Here is a 20,337-nt window from a genome sequence, read left to right on the forward strand (position 1 = left end):
TCCTGTTGATAGTGGCTGGTATCGTTCGATGCTTCGATATCCGTAAACACATAGACATTTTTCCGTTAAATACTAATTTGATCCGCAATTTTCCCAATGCTGTTGCCACTCGTATCGCTTATCCTCCGAGCCTCTCAATTAACGAGTCGCATAAGATAAGCGATAGCATCCAGATAAACAATCTGTTACGCCACTTTGTTCCGCGATTTGGTATACAAATGAAGTTCCGAATAATTGGAAAATCGTTCGATATGACTTACATTATTATGTCATTGTATCGATAAGGTGTCAAGTTATCGTATGAATTTCTTTTCTTGGCCGTTCCTTTTTATCGAACATCCGATAACGGTGATAACAAGCGAGTCTAAATGCAACATTCAGTCCCTCGCAGCATCGTAACCCGGTTTGATCATTTTTGTCGGAGCGTGTTACCTTCCACGTTCTCGTTCCTCTACTCTTGCCATGGAGCTCCGCGAGATAAAAAAATGGGACGTTCTCGAGGAGTTCTCGAAGGATTTCTCTTCTTTTTTCAGCCTAGTAAGTAGCTTCAATCGGTTTTCCGTCGAGTTACGCCTTTACGTAAGCCGCTCGAGTGTTCGCGAAGCGAATCGATCAATCGTTGGGCGTGAAAGGTACGCCACGATCATCTGCCGGTCCATTTTTAACCGTCAAATCGGATTTCTCGACGAATGCTCGCGAAAGAAGTGTGAACGGTAATGTGAATCGAAAGTGTTGTAAAATAGCTTGGGCGGATTGTAATTGCGCGTTGAATCATTCGTTGATTTATCTGTCGTGTAGAAGTTTATCAGTGAATTCCAAGAATGGAACAATATTACACCGAATGAATTTAGAAACTTGCGAATCAAGACGTTGCGTTCGAAAGTTCGAAGAATCTCGTGCGTTAGATCTGGAAAGTCGAACGTCCGAATCTTCGAAAAGGAGATTTATTTTTTTCTTTCGCCAACGTTGAACTCCTCTAGGTAATTTTCATCACGCAAAATATCCAACTATCTTATAGTAAATTTGAATACTCTGGGTTCTCAAAAATCGAAACTTGTTTTCTCTTTTTTTTTTTATTCCTTAATATTTCATAATCGGAGAGATAAAACAGAATAACCAGATTCAGTCGTTCTTTTATATCAGTAGGTAGCGTTAGAGTAAGCGTGATGTTCTTTAATCTATGAGTATTCGAGAGAGTTAAAAGGCGATGAAAACTGTCTCGCGACGATAGGAGAGAAACGACCAATTCGATGAACGAAGAACGATTCAGTGGCAAGAATAAAATGGTAATTAGTCGATTGTAACACGGTTTCCCGCGAACTGGCATAAAGAACTGTCGATTAACCCCGATGCAGCTTTCCAAGAAGGCGCATGCACGACCATTCCTAACGTCGTCATTGACTATTGTTCTCCGTGGAAATTGCACCGCCTATAATCACGACTGCACACTTGAAAACTAACGACGAGACTTTTATTGCAGACGACCTAGATATCGTTGGTTGAAAGGCGCCGATGAAACATTATTCCCTCCATTCACACGTGCGATACGCTCGTGATTAAATGATCGGGGATTGGCCGAGCGTATGTCGAAGGGTTTCATTTTCCTCCAGAACGCGGTTGTTTCTCGGAAAGTTCCGCTACCGAACTCGCGTGAATTTTCACCGTATCTATTTCTAGTATTTCCCATTCGATTAGATAAGCAATCGAATTGTACGAAAGCCGAACTAAGGAAGTTACCGCGTTTTTATTTTCTTACTAAAACAGCGTGTACTTGAACCTGTTAACACCCAAATGATTACTAGACGATGAATTTTTATGGGCACAATTAAGCTATAGGAATTTTCTGTTTTATATGTTTCGTGTATTTTTGTGCGTCCTATATATTCTGTACATTTTTACACCTTGAACATAAGCTATGACCTGAAAATTTCAAGATCCGTATTATTAAGAAGCGAAACTATTTTCCCGAATATTGCAACCGTCCGATTCGATTTCGGCGCTCGAAGTTTTCCAGAATCCTACTTTACATACCTGAAATCGCTATCCTCGAGAACCAGAGCTATTTTTCCTGAACACTGCGGTTCTCCGATTTATCTCTGACATCCAACAGACATCCAAGAATCCTGCGACAGGCCTGAAAATTTCAAGGTCCGTATTATTAAGAAGCGGAACTATTTTCCCGAATATTGCAACCGTCCGATTCGATTTCGGCGCTCGAAGTTTTCCAGAATCCTACTTTACATACCTGAAATCGCTATCCTCGAGAACCAGAGCTATTTTTCCTGAACACTGCAGTACTTCGATTTATCTCTGACATCCAAAGAATCCAAGAATCCTGCGACGGACCTGAAGATTATAAGACCTTCAAATCCTGAAGAATCGAAATTATCCTTCCTCGACGGTGCGAGTCTCTGATCCAGCTTTAACATCCAAAGATTCCGCAAATCCTGTTCTATGTACAAATCTGGAAATTCCAAGTCCCAAGGCTATTTTTTCCAAACACCACGTCTCTTCGGCCCAACTGCGACGTGCAAAGAGAATCCTACGATAGATGCGAAAATTAGAAGATCCGAATCCTTAAGAGTCAAAGCTATTTTCTATTTAACGTCAACACTCTGAGATTTTGATCGGATATCCGAAGATTCCAAAAATCCTAAACCCGAGAACTGGACTACCCGAATCCTCAGCGACCGGAACTATCTTCCTGAATTCCATGACTCTCGTATCCAGCTCATGCACCCGAACGCTTTACGCGCAAAAGCACGTGCTTGGCTTCTTTTAACCGCAGCCGGAAAGAGACTGGAAATCTAAAGAAACTTCGTTTCTGTTAGATCGACGAGAATGGGGACGGGTTCATCAATCTTACGGAGTTGCGAAGCGCCTTGGACATCTGTGGCTTCAAGATGCCTGGTTACAAGGTGCGTCAGATGATCGAGGAATACGACGACAAGCAGAGGTCGGAACACAAGGGACGACTATCCTTCGAAGAGTTTGAGAAACTCTGTAAAGAACTGAAGGCGAACGAATTGGGATCCACGTTTAAACAAGTGGTCTCGAAGAAGGAGAATTTAGAAACATTGGGAGGAATTTCCGAGGCATCCAGCGAAGGGACCACGCATTCTGTTAGATTGGAGGAACAGCTTGCCTTCAGCGACTGGATCAACACAAATTTGTCACACGATCCTGACTTGAAACATCTGCTGCTCATCGATCCGGAAGGCAAGACCTTATACGACAAGGTTAAGGATGGAATTCTTCTCTGGTATGTAATTTATATTTTCTATTATCTATATATATATGTATGTAACTTGTATAAAATAGGTTATTTATCGATACGTTCACGATTCTTTGATCTGCGTGATTATTCATAACGCGTGATTAGATATAATACATATGTTTACAACGTGTGATTATATACAATAAATCACTTTCACTATGAACCTATCGATATTTCTATTTTTATTAGATTGGTTGGAAAATAGCGTTAGGAAATTTTCTTTTTACATTTACGATTTTATTCGAGGATTTCGACAAATCGCAAGTAATTATTATAGATTAAAATGTATAATTAGAGTATACAATTGCGATTGTGTATTTTGATCTATAAACAGACAGTGCGATATTACCATTTGAATTAATCGCTGTTGAAAATTTCATTGATAAATTGTTCTGTAACAGGGAACATTTTAAAACTTGTACTTTGTACAAGTCGTATGGGAATAGTCTTTCTCAAGTATATCGATATCTGTTTCTTGTCTTTATGAATCTCGTTGACGAGATGAATGTTCGAAAATCGGACCACCTATAAGATGCAATATTAATATTTTAATAATAAAAACGAAAAATTCGACAGCGATGGAATAAGCGAATTATAACGCAGATAGAAGATGTTCTAGTAACTTGCTTATCTATAAGCAATATATCTAACAATGAATACTGCATGAAAGAGCAATTAATAGAAGTTTTATCTAAGATAATTAATTTCTTCCTTTCCGAAAAACATCCTGGTCGATCTAATAAATCGCTCAGCCTATAAGCACACGAATCCTTCTATTTTTACGCTCAGAAAGACAAATCCAATTATTATTTACCTAACTGATGAGAAATTGTACGACTAAAAAGAATGTCCTCTATTTCAGTAAAATAATCAATCACTCCTGCCCCGATACGATCGACGAACGTACCATCAACAAAAAGAACCTGACCCTCTACAAGAAACACGAAAACCTAACGCTGGCCCTATCGTCGGCCCAAGCTATCGGTTGCAATATCGTGAATATCGACGCGCACGATCTGACGAAAGGTTCGCCTCACCTGGTGCTGGGTCTTCTATGGCAAATTATACGTATCGGTCTGTTCAACCAGATCACCCTGGAAAATTGTCCAGGCTTGGCCACTCTGCTACAGGACGGAGAACGCATCGAAGACCTTCTAAAATTATCACCGGAATCTATCCTGCTCAGATGGGTGAACCATCATCTGGAAAACGCCGGTATAGCCAGGCGATGCCACAATTTCCATACGGATATCACCGACTCGGAGGTCTATACGTACCTCATCAAGCAAATCGCACCGAACACGGCTGGAGTTACTCTGGAGGCTCTAATGGAGCCGAACCACACCTCTCGAGCGGAAATTATGTTGCAACAGGCGGCCAAGCTGGGCTGCCGTAGCTTCGTAACACCCAGCGACGTGGTCAATGGCATATACAAGCTGAATCTCGCGTTCGTCGCCAATATGTTCAATAACTATCCTGGCCTGGACAAACCGGAAAGCAGCATCGAAGGCCTAGAATCCCTGGAAGAGACGAGAGAAGAGAAAACATATCGAAACTGGATGAACTCGATGGGCGTGATGCCTCATGTGAATTGGCTGTACTCCGATCTGGCCGATGGTCTGGTCATCTTCCAGCTTTACGACATCATCAAACCAGGCACCGTGAACTGGAACAGGGTGCACAGAAAGTTCACGAAACTGCGCAAGTTCATGGAGAAATTGGAGAACTGCAATTACGCGGTCGAGCTTGGGAAAACGATGAACTTCTCGTTGGTAGGAATCGCTGGCCAGGATATCAACGATGGAAACGCCACGTTGACTTTGGCTTTGATCTGGCAGTTGATGAGATCGTACACGTTGTCGATTCTCACGTCGCTGGCAGGCACCCAAGGTAGCACTTTGGTCGAGAAGGAGATCGTTCAGTGGGTGAACTCGAAGCTTCAAACGGCAGGGAAGACGAGCGGTATCAAGGGTTTCCAGGATTCGTCGATAGCCGATGGAAAGGTGGTGATCGATCTTATCGACGCCATTAAGCCGGGGTCTGTGAACTATGACCTCGTGAAGGAAGGTGGAACCGAAGAGGTGAGCTGTGGGGATTGTTGCTTTAAGGGAATAGAATTTGGTTGATTTGTTGGTTTTAAAGTTGTTGAGATCGCGAACGTCTTCGGTTAGAGTTCAACGAAGTCGTTTCTTGTTGCGAACTTTTCTCTCTGGAATGAACTCACGGTCGGTGGAAAATTACAAACGAGTCTTCCTTAATATCGGAATATTTTTTGTATAGTTTCGAAATAATCATCGAGGAACTTGTGTTGATTTGCATAGAACAATTTGCCATTGCCTTAGAAAATATTGCAAGCCATTTATGGTATCTGTGGTATTAAATGACTTTAAAGACCTGCAAAATGCAGCATAATTTGCCTGATATACGAACGTTATTTTCTTACTTACGTAATATAATATAACCTGTCCGAAGGTGAAGTTAAAAAAGATAATAATAAAATTTACATGAATTTCGATGTTTTAAATATACAATTCAAATGACAAAATCGCGTTTAATCTAGCTGCGGTCTTTGAATATTTATATCCGAGTATCTGTATCGTTTTAAAAATAGAAAGACCTGATGTTTTAAAAAATAAGTCACCTCGAAGTAGAAGCGAAAAACCATATACGCAAAACGATTCTTTCACATTTTTCACAAACCGAAGAGATTTGCATCAAAAGTCTAAAACCCAAACGATACGAACATTCTGGAAGATGAACGAAACGAGACAAACAAAGCATCCAAACGATCGTTTCGCTTACACGAGATTAACGCACGAATTCACGCGAATTTCATTTTTTTTTTAACGCAGAACAACCTGGACAACGCGAAGTACGCGATATCCTTGGCCCGAAAATGCGGCGCACGCGTGTACGCGCTGCCAGAGGACATAACCGAGGTGAAACCGAAGATGGTGATGACTGTGTTTGCCTGTCTGATGGCGATGGACTACATCCCCAATATGGATTCCGTGAAGCAGCAGAACAACATTGCGAACAACGGTCAATAATGTCGCGCCGCTTGCGATTCGTCCGCGTACGATGTTTTCGCTGTGCACGGCAGGAACTGTGTCGACTGAGCCACGGTTTGCGCGCCGTGTCTCTTCTACGAGCGTAATAATTGTATATACACCTAGGTTAGAGTAGTTTGTTTTCCAAGACCGGAGCGACAAAAAAAAAAAAAAGAAAAAAAGAGAAAAGAATGGAGAAGAAAGAAAAGGAAAGTGGAGAAATAGCGAACCGAGAGAAGGGGAGGAAGAAATCGCTTAATATAGAGAGACGACGATTTAAACGAACGCGTTCTTTTCACGTCGTCCGCTAGTTAGGCAGATACTTCGCAAGATTCGGTTTGATTCAGAGCATGCGACGAAAGTGATTTTCCAAATGGTGGTTTTTGAAATTTTTTTAGTAGATAGAGTGGAAGAAAGTAGAGGACAGATCGTCACGTTGACTTTTGCTAGCGAGCTTTCAGTAAGAATCGTACGAGGATACAAGTGGAAAGTGTTTGTCACGATCGGACGGTTCGGACGACGCTTTAGATAACAATTTTTTTTCCCCCATTTTTTGCGGAAAGGAAACATGTTTCGACGAGATATAATGTTGCTTATCGATCGCTGATTGTTCGCCGAGTATGTACCGTGCACCGTGGTTTGTGATATGGGATTTCTCCTTCTCCGAATGTTTCCGCAATCATATCCCTCGTCTCACTGTCTCAATATTTGTAACCGTGATCATTTTTTAGATTTGTATAAATCGATTTTGTAACGATGTCTGTCTGTCAATGGTATCGACGATAAGAGGAAGATTCGATACGACGATCACGATCTTATACGAAATATCTGAACGTTAAGAGACTTCGGTAACTCGAGGGGACGAAATAATTCGCGTATACCGGATATACGTGGCTTTCAAATTGTCGATTATATATACATATATACATATATTTACATTCTTAGATCATATATACATATACATTTGAGATGTGTACACGTGTTTGATACCGCGAGTGTGAAAATTGTCAAAACTTCACAATGACAGTGTCTTCGATAGATGAGTCAATCGAGCGAGCAATTCAAACGAAACGAAACCTCTAGGAAAACGTTGTATCTATGTGTCTAGCGAAAGAAAGAAACAACAAACGGCTTTATACGAAACTTATATCGCGAGGTACCATTTCCCAATGTTCATCTCTAAATAGATCGTAAAAAATTGTTCGTATCGTTTTCAGGTAAATATTTCATTTTCATCGAACGATACGTCTGAAGACGAATTATACGCGATATTTGGATTCGTTTAATAAAAAAAAAAAAAAAAAAAAAAAGAAAAAGAAAGAAAGAAAGAATAATACCAATCGAAGGCAACATACAAAGGAGAACGTATAAGAACTGAAACTATCGTCGTAAATTTGTGACTTGTCGAGCTTTTTTTCATTTTCGTGTTGTACCCAGTCATTCGCCATGATTTAACACGGTGAATACTATCGATGCGACGCGTGAACCAATTCCATATATCGTCGACGAACGAAATGAACGCACAAGGATCATTGTAATCGTGCCATTATAAATATCGAAATCGTAATCGTGATTGGATGCTTGTTGTAATATTTAACGATCGATTCCAACAAAACGTACTTACGTATTTAAAAAAAGAAAGAAGAGGACGCTTTAACCTACGTTCTACAGCGAGCGACGAAACAACGCTGGTTCCTCTTGGTCGTACACGTTTTTTTATATTTGGCGCGCGTATTCCGACGCAACGAAGCGCACTCTGTAGCCGGAAGAGCGTGCGAGTTAGGTTCGTTGCAGACGAACTACGCGATATCGTTGCAATTTTGCATCGTACGAATCTTTTATCAACGCAGTTTCGCATCGAATCACTTTGCAGCGATATCGTACGATTCGACAGATTGATATTTCCAAAGCCATAACATTTCGCTGTTGCAAGGAAATTAAGGAATCAATGGCTGGTGTAATCGAGCGACGCGAAGTTGTCGCAACTTCGCGTAGCGCGCCAAATTCGAACTTGCTACAGAAAATTCACGCGCCTTTCCAATCGAACGATTAAACTGTCAATTCGTACATCGTCGATGCAAAATCGCAACGACGTCTCATTCGTCTGAACGTCTCATTCATTCTTTCGTAGTTGGAAAATGTCATTTGGCGATAGAAGCGAAAAGTCGATCGACCGAATCTACTTTGTACTTGTTGTACCGTCTTCTTTTCCTCTGTTTTATTAGAGAAGAAATTTTGCGCATTATATGCGACGAATAAGCGCGACGCGATCGCGAGAAACGACAAGTTTTAAGAGAACCTTGTCGAGAGCTTGGTACGGAAAGTTCAGCTTTTAGACGTTTTAGGGACCGCGCTGTGTATTCGAGGAAGAATCTAAGTGCATTTTCTACTGCGACTATACCACTATATGTTCTTTAGGTCTCAATTAAATCAAGATTAAAAGTCGATTGATTAATCGATGAATCGTACGAGAAAAAGGATCGTACTGGGAAGATCGATCGTAACTTGAAAATGAAATATCGAACGTGCAATCCATCGATGCTTGGGGCATTCCTACGTGGAAACAAAAGGAAACAAGACAAGTTTCTCAAAGAAACAGGACACAAGCTAAGCGTTTCTTGATCGAGGATCAAATTATCCTTTCGATTGTTGGATGAAATCGAAAATCGCGCGTTACGTTATCCATTCCATAGATAACACTCGTACCAGGCTGCATTTGTTTCTGAAGTATCAGGATACGAAATTACATTCCGTGTATCCTGAGTCGAGATAATCGAATTCGAAGGACGAGAAAGAAATTTAGAAACGTTCAAAACGCTGAAGAACGCGTTTCGATATTCTCTTCTGTAATGTTCGCGAGTATCGGGACGTAAGTCTTTTAAAAGAGGGCCGTTTGCAATCCGAGCACCTAGATTTAAGATTTAGCAAGGAGAGAGAAATTTTGCTCTGTTCCCTAAGGCGAAACTTAGATTAGGAAAAGAAACAAAGAAAAAAAAAAGAAAAAAAAAGAAGAAAAAGAGAAAAAAGAAGAAAGAAAGACACGCGTGGACGCGGGAGGAAGATCACGAATCACGTTACGCTAAGAGTTCTTTTTCCCTGTATTTTTGTTTTAATCGATTCGTCAATCAATTTCAACTTACAATGATCGCTGAACTAGAGAAAACAAATGTGTATACGTTTACATACACACGATATTCTGTGCGTACATGGACGTGTGTGGGTCACCGTAGATATATAATTTAATGTATCCGTAATTTAAATAAAAAGAAATTTATCTAATAAGATTTATGTAAGACTTTAAAAATGTAAATGTTAAACGCATTATTTAAGGTGAATGATATATGATGCTGATAAAATAGGATACATAATAGGAGAGATTGTAGGTATTTCGATACGAGACTATATTTATTGTCTTCCGTTTATTTTTTTTATCATAAATTGGACAAAACATTCTATGGTACATTAATATGTTGTCTGTTTTTAACTTACAGCTTGACGTCGACAGATTATACTTTGTCTTTTTAATCTATAACTGTATTTCAAATTATCGCAAAAACCATTCATTTCATCGGAAATATCCTCTTCGTCTCTGAATTCGCCACGATGGTGGTTATCGATGAATTAGGAATTTCGAACAATTCTCGTTTGGCTGCTCGAATATCTTTCAGAGACAGACTTACGTATTGCGTCATAGCCGACAGTTTCTTCTTTTCCGTGCCCAAAGTGCCCATCCTTGTTATCGACGAGACGAACTGATAGTCGCTCACGAAGACACGCGTAGTCGAACTCTCCTAGAAACGAGAGAAGAATCGTTATAGCATCTAATTTTTTAATTGTCAAGTTTCTCGTACGATATAACTTTCTCGTATCGCAATAAAAGTGCAAAGAATCGCGAAACTAATAGCAACGTCAGATCTACGAAGAATTAGAAAATTGCAAGCATCAATTTCCAAGAAATTACGAGATTGCCAATAAGATTAAACTTACAAAAGTACGGCTAATGGTAAATTTACAAACTGAGTTATAAAATTATGAAGATGAGATTTACAAGGAATTACTAGAATAATTTCCACAAATTTGACGAAAGCTAAAAGGAAAGAAATTTCTTCTAAATCTTCGAATATCATGGAAAATAGTCGCTCACTAGATGCGAATCGAGATCCGCTTCGACCACGATATTGGCACCATAAGATCCAAAGTAGAAGGATGCGTAGTAGCTGCAATTATTCAGATTGGTCGTCTTCTGGATCAGTATAGTCTCGCTGGGAACTTTGTTCAATCGTGGCAGAGATTGCAGATCGTATCTGTCGTTCTTTATCTTGTTCATCATTCTCTTGGAGGGATAGTGATTTATCGCAACCGTCACGCCACATTCTCCGATCGTCGTGTTCTCCGTAATGTGGAACGTTCCATCGGGCACGCCATTCAAGTTCACTCCGATATTAAATCGTTCGGCGATCAATTTAATATTATTCAAATGTTCAACTTCGACTTGATCGTTCACCGTCAAGTAATCGATACCGTTCTCGCTGAATCTTATTTCGAATGGCTCCTCGCTCATTAGGTGTCTCGATTGTTCCTCTGGTATGTCGATTTTATTGTCGTTGGTGATGTCAATGCTTTGTCGTCTGACGTTTCCCAAATGACAGAACAATCCATCAGGGTCTGTCGGTCTACAGAAGAGGTTCATCACTGTGTAGTTCGACGTTTGAACTCCATCGTGGTTCATCGGAGTCGAAGTAACGTTCATCTCTACGTCGAACACGTACTCTGGTCCATATTTCCAGACGCTCTCGTCGACCGTCACCCGGACCACTGAAAAACGATAAAATTCTCGAATAATTTTGATCGTTCGACGCACGTTAGAGTATCGTTGTTAATTCTTTCATACGTTAGATCAGTTAATTTCGTTCGTCGATTCTTTTTCCCTGAATTCTTTGAAATTTTTATTAAATATTCTGTTAGACACAGTTTTTATATAATTCAGCGCAAACGCATGGCATTGCAAGTATTTATTATTCATTTTCTTGTATTTTATCTCAGTCGATTTATCTTTGATAATTTTTAATATATTCTACTTTTGCACTCGATACACTTGCTCCAATTGGTACAGTTATAGCTTCTAACTCATTGTCACACAGAATTCGAACTTTTCGTTATACACTTTAATTAGATTAGTTCTAGTTTAGACGATTTACTTCTCAGGATATTTAATAAATCTTGACGTTAATTCTCAAACACTGAACTAGGCTAAACAGCACTTACTCTAGTTGACACAGTCACGGTTTCTTCTTTCAACGCAAGCGGAACTCGAAATTTTTGTCGTTAGTTTCTTTTCACGAGTTATTTTAGTACATTTACTTTTTTTTTTTTTAACGATCTTCTCGATTTTAGGAAATTTTAATATTAGTCTCTCGGTTCAGACGTGTTAGATTATTATTAAAGCACATTCTCTACATAACAAAATGACGACGGAAGCACGAACAATTCTAATTTTTCCTTTTTATTTTAATATTCCTTCTAATTTGAAAATTTTATCAGTAAAACGAGTCGTACGTTATGAATAAGCGAATGAGCGAACGATTATACATAAATAGTTATAAATGATAAATAGTTATTTAATATGTCGTTTTCAAGCGATTAACGCCTGTAGACGTTTTTTCATGCGCTAACGAAGGAAGTTACGATTTGCAATTAGTTATGAATTATCGTTTGCATAAGCAGTTCCTGGCCCGATTCAGACAGATTGACGATAAAGACATAGTTAAATGGAAAATTGGCTTACCGACCTAAGAAGAACGGGATTAATGAGACGAGCATGTTGTAGCACTGCTCTCAACTGGTTTAATACTCTTCTTCGGCTTGAAGGTCCTTTTATATCGCCGATATACTCTGACGACCTCGTCGTGTGATTTAATTAAGCCATCCCACCACTGACGTTGTAATCGCAAATTATGCTACTTCGATCTGGGGTAACTCGCAACTCTCGAGATATAAAACGAAATTCGGGGTCTTATAACGTTTCCATTGATTCTATGATTACATCGTTTAAAATATATTTTCTCTGATAAAGTGCTTTCGAATAATAATCACAATCTTTGTAAAGAGTATATTAACGAAATTTCGATCGGTATATTTAATTTAATTTGCCCTATCATATGGACATTATTCCATTTAATAGTGATCAGCGTAATTTTAATTCGAATTTTAAAAATAAATGTAATTCATTTTTGGAAAGCAACTTGATAAGGGGCACAGTGTTTTCTACTATATCGACCGTAGCTAGTTTCACATTATCAGTTAAGCGAGATCGATCTCGGAGTCGTAGATCATCTTAACAGTACCAAATTCAAAAATCTAGTTATTCTTTCGAGCAATGAATTGTATTCGAGTTACATAGAGTTAAGAGTTTTTATTGCATATAATTTGATTACAGTTCCTTTACGATATTTCTATCCTCCTATACGGAGAGTAACGTCAATCTTCTACGGGAGTTTTAATATCTAATTATTATTATTGTTGTTGTCCATTGCTTCTATGGGATGTAGTCTCTCAAATTTGTCGAAATTGAAAAACGGCAGTGGATCCGTAGCGGGTTTTATGCCAAGTAGTTTCACGGAAGTAATATCCTGCAGGGTAAAATTCCTTTTGGCTATGTTGTTCGACACCCTCTGGCTTATCCTAGTTTCACTCTCAAACGTGTTATTATTGATATACATTCTGCTGATATATTCGTCCTGGAAAAGATAAGCGTTAACTCTCTATTTTATTTACACAATAATTATCAGTAATCTGCGGTTTTTTTTCGTAGTTATGGGAAAAAATGGAAAAAATATATAAAACAGCCGAAGCATAGTAAACCCTGTAACGTTTAGTTGGTAATATAATTTTCTATCTAAATTTCACCTTTTTAATTACATTCCAATTATTAGATCATAGAAATTCATATTTTTTTACGGACGCGATTAAAAGAAACGTACGCCTTGAAACGACGCCTCTTTGAACTTCTTAGATCCAAAGATAGTAAAGTTTTCTAAAAATATAAACAATCTATGAAGTTAATAAATTTATGAAATTCTATAAAACGACCAAAGGTACATCTAATATTACGACAGTCGACATTTTCGACAAGACTAACTTTTAAATTGCTTATCATACTTTTTTCGCTATGATCCTCGTATCACTCAACGTGCCATGTACGTTCTATGAATTTTCACGTTTTTAAATATCCCATAAATGCACAAACGTACGGCAGTCTACTGATTATAAAATTGGCTAATTTTTGACACATACAATTTCAAAATTCGTCATTGTTTTCCGCAATGTCGGATGACATCTGCTATTGCGTTTGTCTGTCCACTTCTCAAATACAACAGTCTTGTCCGTATTTCGATTTGGTAACGACATAACCTCCAAATTGTAATTCTGTTTCTTAGATCGATCGTAACTCTCCTCTCGGTTACTTCTATGGAGATCGTCAGAATCGTAGAACTCGTAAATGACGAACAAAGAGGAACAGTCGTTTAACGGGTAATCTTTGTCCCCTGCGTACGAGAGATACGGCAATACGACGTTCGCGTATTTGCTTAGATCTATTTCGGTGCTTAATTCTTTGAAGACTTTTCGAAGGATATTAAGTTTTTTTTTGTTGATCGCTGATGAAAATCCGATATTTTCGATTCCTCTTGGACTGAATTCTATTACAAATGGAGTTCCTATCTCTCCTAGTTCGATGTGACCTCCGCTCATATCCTCGACCGTGATACCTTCGAAATGACAAAGTAACTGATCCATCGATTTTGGACGACATTTTAGTGTTGTGGTTACGCTTGTTTGGAAGAGTGCATCGCCTAATAGACCATCGGACAATGCGTGTGTGATGTTCACGTCGAACACATATTCTGGACCGTATACCCAGGCACGTGAATCGAACGTAGTGACGTTGGCCGCTAAATAAAGGAAATATCGACGAGATTAGTTCTTTTATCAGGGCCGGATCAACTCTTAAAAGTCATCGTATTATTCAAAATCATCCTATTCAAAATCATTTTATTTAAAATCACTAGAGTAAAATGAGATGCGATTGAGCGTTTTGTTATCAACGAATATTATTATATATTATATATATATATATTAAATGTATTATAAAGAATATTATATATATATTATAAAGAAGCGATGGTTCAGTTGTATCGTAGATGATCGTAAGAGTTTTGATCGAGATAAATAATTTTGTAAAATACGTAATCGTTTCTACTTCGTAAATAATACAGTGTGCAAGCTTAGTCTACATCGCTACGTGTTCTACTAAAAAAGAAAAAAAATGAAAAAAAAATATTAGGATCTGTACATATTTCAGAAACCCGAAGATGATTGTAAGATGAGATCTCGTCGACGTAGAATTTGATTACTTTAGAGAACATTTCAATCAAAAATTGACTATTGACATTTGTAACATTAATTCCTGACTTAATAATAATATTAATAGGACACTTGGTATAGACGCAGCAGAAACATGATTCTAAATATCTGAAACCGATATACCGTATGTGTTTTTCGTTTTTGACCATCGAATCGATGTTCCTTCATTACAAATCGATAAGATCGATTCTTCAATGTTTCATGCATTAACGATGGGACCGGCAAAATATAAATTGGTCTGTGTGAGAAGGTGTGCTAGTGAGAAGGTTTGATTAAAATTAATTGGCTTACCGACCTAGAAAAAATGGGATTAATACGACGTGCATGTTGTTGCAACGTGTTTAGCCACTGGATTGTCCTCGTAGCAGTTGAAAGCTCCTTTATATCAGTGACAGTTCGCGCAACCGTGCTTGTGTTTGCTAATTCGATATAATCTTTGTCCTACGACGTAGCTCAACATGTCTATATATATATATATAATATACACATATACATATACACAGGTACGCGTAATGCGTGTGTACATCGCATGTAATTTTCATGGTTTGACGATTAGGAGAGTCGTGGCAACTTTCATGAATTGCCTCATTAAACTGAACGCAACTGAACGAGAAAGAGATTCCTTTTAGACTATTCATCTTCGTTAAACTCTATTGACTGTTGAACTTCTGTAACATAGTACAAAGTATTTTTTTTTACTCTTTAATGATACTCTTTGATAGATGATAATTTTTTGATCGGTGGAAACTGGTTCAAAAGTTGGTTTTCATTGGAAATAAAATTATACGATTAACGATGTGACCCAGTGTAAGCTGGCCGAATTAAGCTGTTACTTTGACACTTCAACGACCGTAATCCGTAGCATGAGTGGTTCGTGTTATCGAAGTGTGTTATTCTATTAAACTCGTTACGCGGCTAAAGCGAGAGACCAGTCTGCTCGAGTTTGCGTTACTATGTTCCGAGTAGTGTCTCTCGGACTGGTCACGAAATTCGGGTTTCCCAAAAATAAGATATCGCTGCTTTCCTCGTATTTCCCATTAGTCGTTGCGCACCTTTCGCATTTGTAGCCGGAACGAAGTTGAACGAATTTGATCTGCCGAAGTTGACGTTTCCTTCTGTCGCAATGATTCTGCAAACGGATAAGAAGCGGAAAAGGAAGGACCAGAAGGAAACGGAAGGGGATGAAGTAAATGGAGGAAAGACGACAGGACGAAGAGGAGTTGATGGAGTTAGGTAGAAAAGGATAAGGGAGGAAATAGGAGAAAAAGGAGAAGGTGAGAAAATGGAAGGAAGAAGGCGAAGAGACGTGGAGAAGAAAACAAGACAGAAGTGAAGGAAGAAACTGTGGAAGAAAAGGGAAGGAAAGATTCTACGAAGAAATGAAATGAAAGAAACGACAGAAGAAAAAAGTATTAAATAATAAAAGTAAGAAGAAAAGCAAAGTAAAGATAGTATTGTATATAATTAATTTCGGGAAAAATAGTTGATTAAGTAGTTATAGGACGCACAGTATAAATCCTGTCTTTCCATCGCTGTGGATTTCGTCATACTTGATATTATAAAGTATTATACATATATATATATTTAATCCTTTGTTGCACGCAAGTTACGCGCGAACTTCAAAGTGCGAGCGTGTGTACAGTTGTGTAGTTTTTTTTTTTTTTTTTTTTATTTATTTATTAAAATTTACGATCAATTCTCGCATTGAGAATTTTCAGTAATTTTTTCTGGCGTGGCGCAATGACATGGCTAATTATTTATAATAAGTTAATACTTATTATAGACAAGTGTGATTTATAAGTACTTGTTAATTAAATGTAGCGTTTAGGTTCAACAGGTAGTGTCTCTTCAGCCTGCGGATCTGGTGCGACGTATCGAGTAATCCAGTAATTAGGGGGTTTCGATGTTTGTTGACTCTTTCGCTATATCTATTTATTTTCGCTATATATATTTTGCTATTTCCTCTTTGATTGTGGGCAGGTTGCGTAGTTGACAGCTAAATACGATTGGATCTCAATGTGCAAACGGGCCACGTTTAATTAGTTGATAACGCGTTGTTACTGGTACTCGTTCGATTTTCTGTGTTGCGCGTTTGCTTCCCCTTTGTCTTGAACTTTTTAGAGAAAAAGAATAAATCAACTTTTGCTACTGCTTTACGAACTGTTAAACAACGAATTTCTTACAATTTTATACAATTTTATACAATTTTATACAATTTTATACAATTTTATACAGTTTTATACAATTTTATACAATTGCGGGACATTTTTCCATTTTTGTCAAACTTAATCTCTAACGTAGATAGAGATTACGTTTGAAAAAGAGAAAATATAATATATGTATAGAGGAAATGGAAAAATCGATCAGGTGGTAGTAATAAAATTATTTCATACGATTCGAGAAACAAACTTTACTGGTTACATTTATCGAATACAATTTTAGTCACATATGTATATAGTACATATATGTAATAATTATAACAACATCCATTGATCGATAATTAATATTCATCGGTTTGAGATAATTTATCGTAAGAGAAGATCTGAAATCAGCTGTAACTCAAGTTCTACTTCACCAACATTTAACACTCAGGAAATTGAATATGATTTTCTATCAATTTTGTTGATCCAAGATAGGCGATTTGTTCTGCTTTATTTTCAATTTTTTTGCAAAGATATTTCTTCGTCGTCTAAGAGATTCTACCACTACTGTATATAATCATATTTCGAACGGAATAGTCTTTTCTTAAAGAATCTAAAACGTTCACAATATGAAAAATATATATCTTTCGTCTTGCCTACTTTTTTCTTCTAAGATTAGTACTCTTTGTAAGGTATTTAAGAAAATATACGAATACCTTCCCCGATTTTTGTAATACTAAGAGAAATTTTCGCCAATATATTTGATTATCTAAAACTACTAACTACTTGACTACTAAAATACGTAGTATGAAAATATGTATATAATTGAAAAAGTTCAGAAAATATGAGAAATATCATAAAATGTATAATTATATCGATATATATTTATGATATATATATATATATATGTCGGGTATACATTAGGATTTAAGGCGCGTAACGATTCTTCGTTTGAATTAGCCATTGTTTTACAAAACAGAGAATATATTTACACGAATAAACAAGGTTTTACAAATATTATGAATAATGAATTTTGTAAATGATATGATTGATTAACAAATGATAAGTTAAATTATTAATTAGATTAAAGAATAATAAGTTTTATCGAACAATAAAAGAAACGAATAATATATCTTACGATTTACTAATTTAACGAATAATGAAAATTAACGATTGATAAATTTACAAATATTGAATTTAATTTACGCTATAAACAATGATCCGGGGTTCAAACGAATACACGGTCAACGGGAAAACTTTAAACAATTTTATAACACAAAAATACGTTTGCTGAATCACACGGAAAAATTACTCGATGTATCACTTTCCAAGGCGACCACACGAATGCCTCTCTGATTAAAATCTTCTTCGTAATACGACTGCATTTGTTTGTTATATTCTCGCTGGAAACATCGAGAAGGTTCCAATCGTTGTTGCTAGGCAATATCTGTCAAAAGTTTGTTATATACTCCTTGGTAACATCGAGAAAGATCCAAACGCCCAAACGCCGATACTAGGCAATTTCTGTCTTCATCAAGCAAAACGTTTATCCCGTGACCGTGGCTACGTTCAGCGACCAGTTGTCACCTCGAACCCACTTTCGCTTTTCACAAATGTCAAACAATTACAGATGACAATTACTTAATTACAGTTATGATAAAATCTAGGTCAAAGTACTAAAAGGCCTCCTCAAAATTGCATAGGGAAGGCTCCGGTTTTCATTTCATCTCCGACATATATATATAAATATATATATATATATATATATCATAAATATATATATATATATATATCATAAATAAATATATATATATATCATAAATATATATATATATCATAAATAAATATATATATATATCATAAATATATATATATATCATAAATAAATAAATATATATATATATAATTATGAACGTAAAATTATAATTATAAATATTTTAGGAAATATCAGCTCTTTGTATTAGCTTTGATTATTATTGTGTTAGCTGTGTCAGCTTTCATTTTTCTCAAAAACAAGTAAACTGGGAAAGAGCTAATTCCGATCCTTGTTCAATTCTTACATCGATATCACATCACAGTACAAATTCGCTTTCTCAAAAAATAGCATTCTTTTAATGAAAATACTTTCATATAGAGATATATACGGTATGATAGCACATTAGCGAACATCATAATAGAGTTAGTCGAATTATTTTCAATTTCCTTAAATTTCAATTACACCATATACATTATCACATCATATTACACAATATACAATTATCACATCATTTGACATGTACACAGAAAGTTGTTAAAACAAGTCTAGCACTTGTATTTTAAATGACATTTAGATTGGACTCGTTTCTCAGGTACACATATTCCTATGGGCACGTATACGTGTCGTATATGCCTGTGATTTATTGTTTACATATAAGATTTCATTGATCTACGAAGGAAAGGGCTCCTTTTTGAGTGATACTAATTGAATCACATAGAATTCAAACTAACCAGATTATTTCCTTTATAAAATGCCAAGCATCAATGATATATGTACTGAAATTGAGGAATTTGTAAAAAAGCAGAATGTATCAGTTTTACTTCTTAGGGAATCTGTCTATACAAATAAAGTAATTCTTTCTACTATATTTCCGTGTCTATATATGATATTTAAGATTAAAATATAATAATATCACAGTAAAGGTAGCATAAAACCTAGTTAGAAAATAATTAAGTGAATAATTCGTTAAGTAAATATTCGTTGGACTTATCCCAATTTAAAGCTTTGTACCGCGATTAAGAATCGTTTTTGTAACGTAGAGGCGGATTCTTAATCAAAATCACATTAGTCAAAACTCTAAATCATCATTCTTAATTCTTTCAAATTAATCGTTTCCAAAGAAAATTGATCGTTTACCGAGGCACGATTGACGGTTCTACATTCCTGCGATCGTCACAGCGATATCCTCTTCGCACAAAATGTGCTCGAACATATATAAAACATTCTGCAAATTGAAAGAGTCGCAATTCTGTATCACGATGGAGACAATATTCAGTTTGTACAAAATGTCTCGTAGCATGGACAGCAGGTTAAAAAAATTCTTATTAGTCATTTCGATATTATCCTTATACACTATATGAAACACGTATTTCGAAATTCGTGGATCATAGCTCTGTGTGATAAAGGGAAGTTGGTCGGTGGGTAAGAAAGGGTTTCTAAGTAAATGGGCAATACTGTCATCTTCCAATTTGCATTCTTTAGAGAAATAACGAATCACGTGAACCGTGTGATGCGTCGTATCGCCGTCTATCTCTTTCAATATAGTAAGCTTTCTCGTTTGCTTATTTTTTTTCTCTCCTTCCATTTTTTCATACAACGAATCAGTGTCTTGCGCAAGAAAGATATTAATATCCAAAAAATACCACTTTATTACTTTTCTACTTGATTGTTCAATTACGCGAAAGTAATTGA

The 20,337-nt window shown here is 36.9% G+C and overlaps 3 protein-coding genes across 5 annotated transcripts in view; 1 reads left to right on the forward strand and 2 right to left on the reverse strand.

Moving 5' to 3' along the window:
* Positions 1-9,609, forward strand: part of Fim (plastin-2 fimbrin) — a 46,713-nt gene extending 37,104 nt beyond the window's left edge. Inside the window, exons 1-4 of one of the 3 annotated variants that reach the window (XM_033336015.2) lie at positions 372-537; positions 2,832-3,262; positions 4,140-5,358; positions 6,130-9,609. In XM_033336015.2, coding sequence (XP_033191906.1) covers positions 463-537; positions 2,832-3,262; positions 4,140-5,358; positions 6,130-6,327 — 1,923 coding nt within the window. In that variant the 5' untranslated portion in view covers positions 372-462 and the 3' untranslated portion in view covers positions 6,328-9,609. Of the gene's footprint in view, positions 1-371; positions 538-1,138; positions 1,287-2,831; positions 3,263-4,139; positions 5,359-6,129 lie in introns of those variants that run through there. The other 2 variants (XM_076619473.1, XM_033336016.2) reach the window with 2 other exon arrangements.
* Positions 9,610-9,731: 122 nt separating this feature from the next.
* Positions 9,732-12,269, reverse strand: LOC117157746 (uncharacterized). The gene is made up of 3 exons (XM_033336017.2): positions 12,117-12,269; positions 10,472-11,142; positions 9,732-10,118 (listed from the first exon to the last, which is right to left on the reverse strand). The coding sequence occupies exons 1-3, from the start codon at positions 12,145-12,147 to the stop codon at positions 9,888-9,890; spliced, it is 933 nt and encodes a 310-aa protein (XP_033191908.1). The 5' UTR covers positions 12,148-12,269; the 3' UTR covers positions 9,732-9,887.
* A 455-nt stretch (positions 12,270-12,724) lies between these two features.
* LOC117157747 (uncharacterized) lies at positions 12,725-15,175 on the reverse strand. The gene is made up of 3 exons (XM_033336018.2): positions 15,044-15,175; positions 13,621-14,276; positions 12,725-13,064 (listed from the first exon to the last, which is right to left on the reverse strand). Exons 1-3 carry the CDS (start codon positions 15,072-15,074, stop codon positions 12,831-12,833), a joined length of 921 nt encoding a protein of 306 aa, XP_033191909.1. The 5' UTR covers positions 15,075-15,175; the 3' UTR covers positions 12,725-12,830.
* Between the last annotated feature and the right edge of the window lie 5,162 nt (positions 15,176-20,337).

This window comes from Bombus vancouverensis, chromosome 6 (genome assembly GCF_051014615.1).
Source record: "Bombus vancouverensis nearcticus chromosome 6, iyBomVanc1_principal, whole genome shotgun sequence".
Taxonomy (NCBI): domain Eukaryota; kingdom Metazoa; phylum Arthropoda; class Insecta; order Hymenoptera; family Apidae; genus Bombus; species Bombus vancouverensis.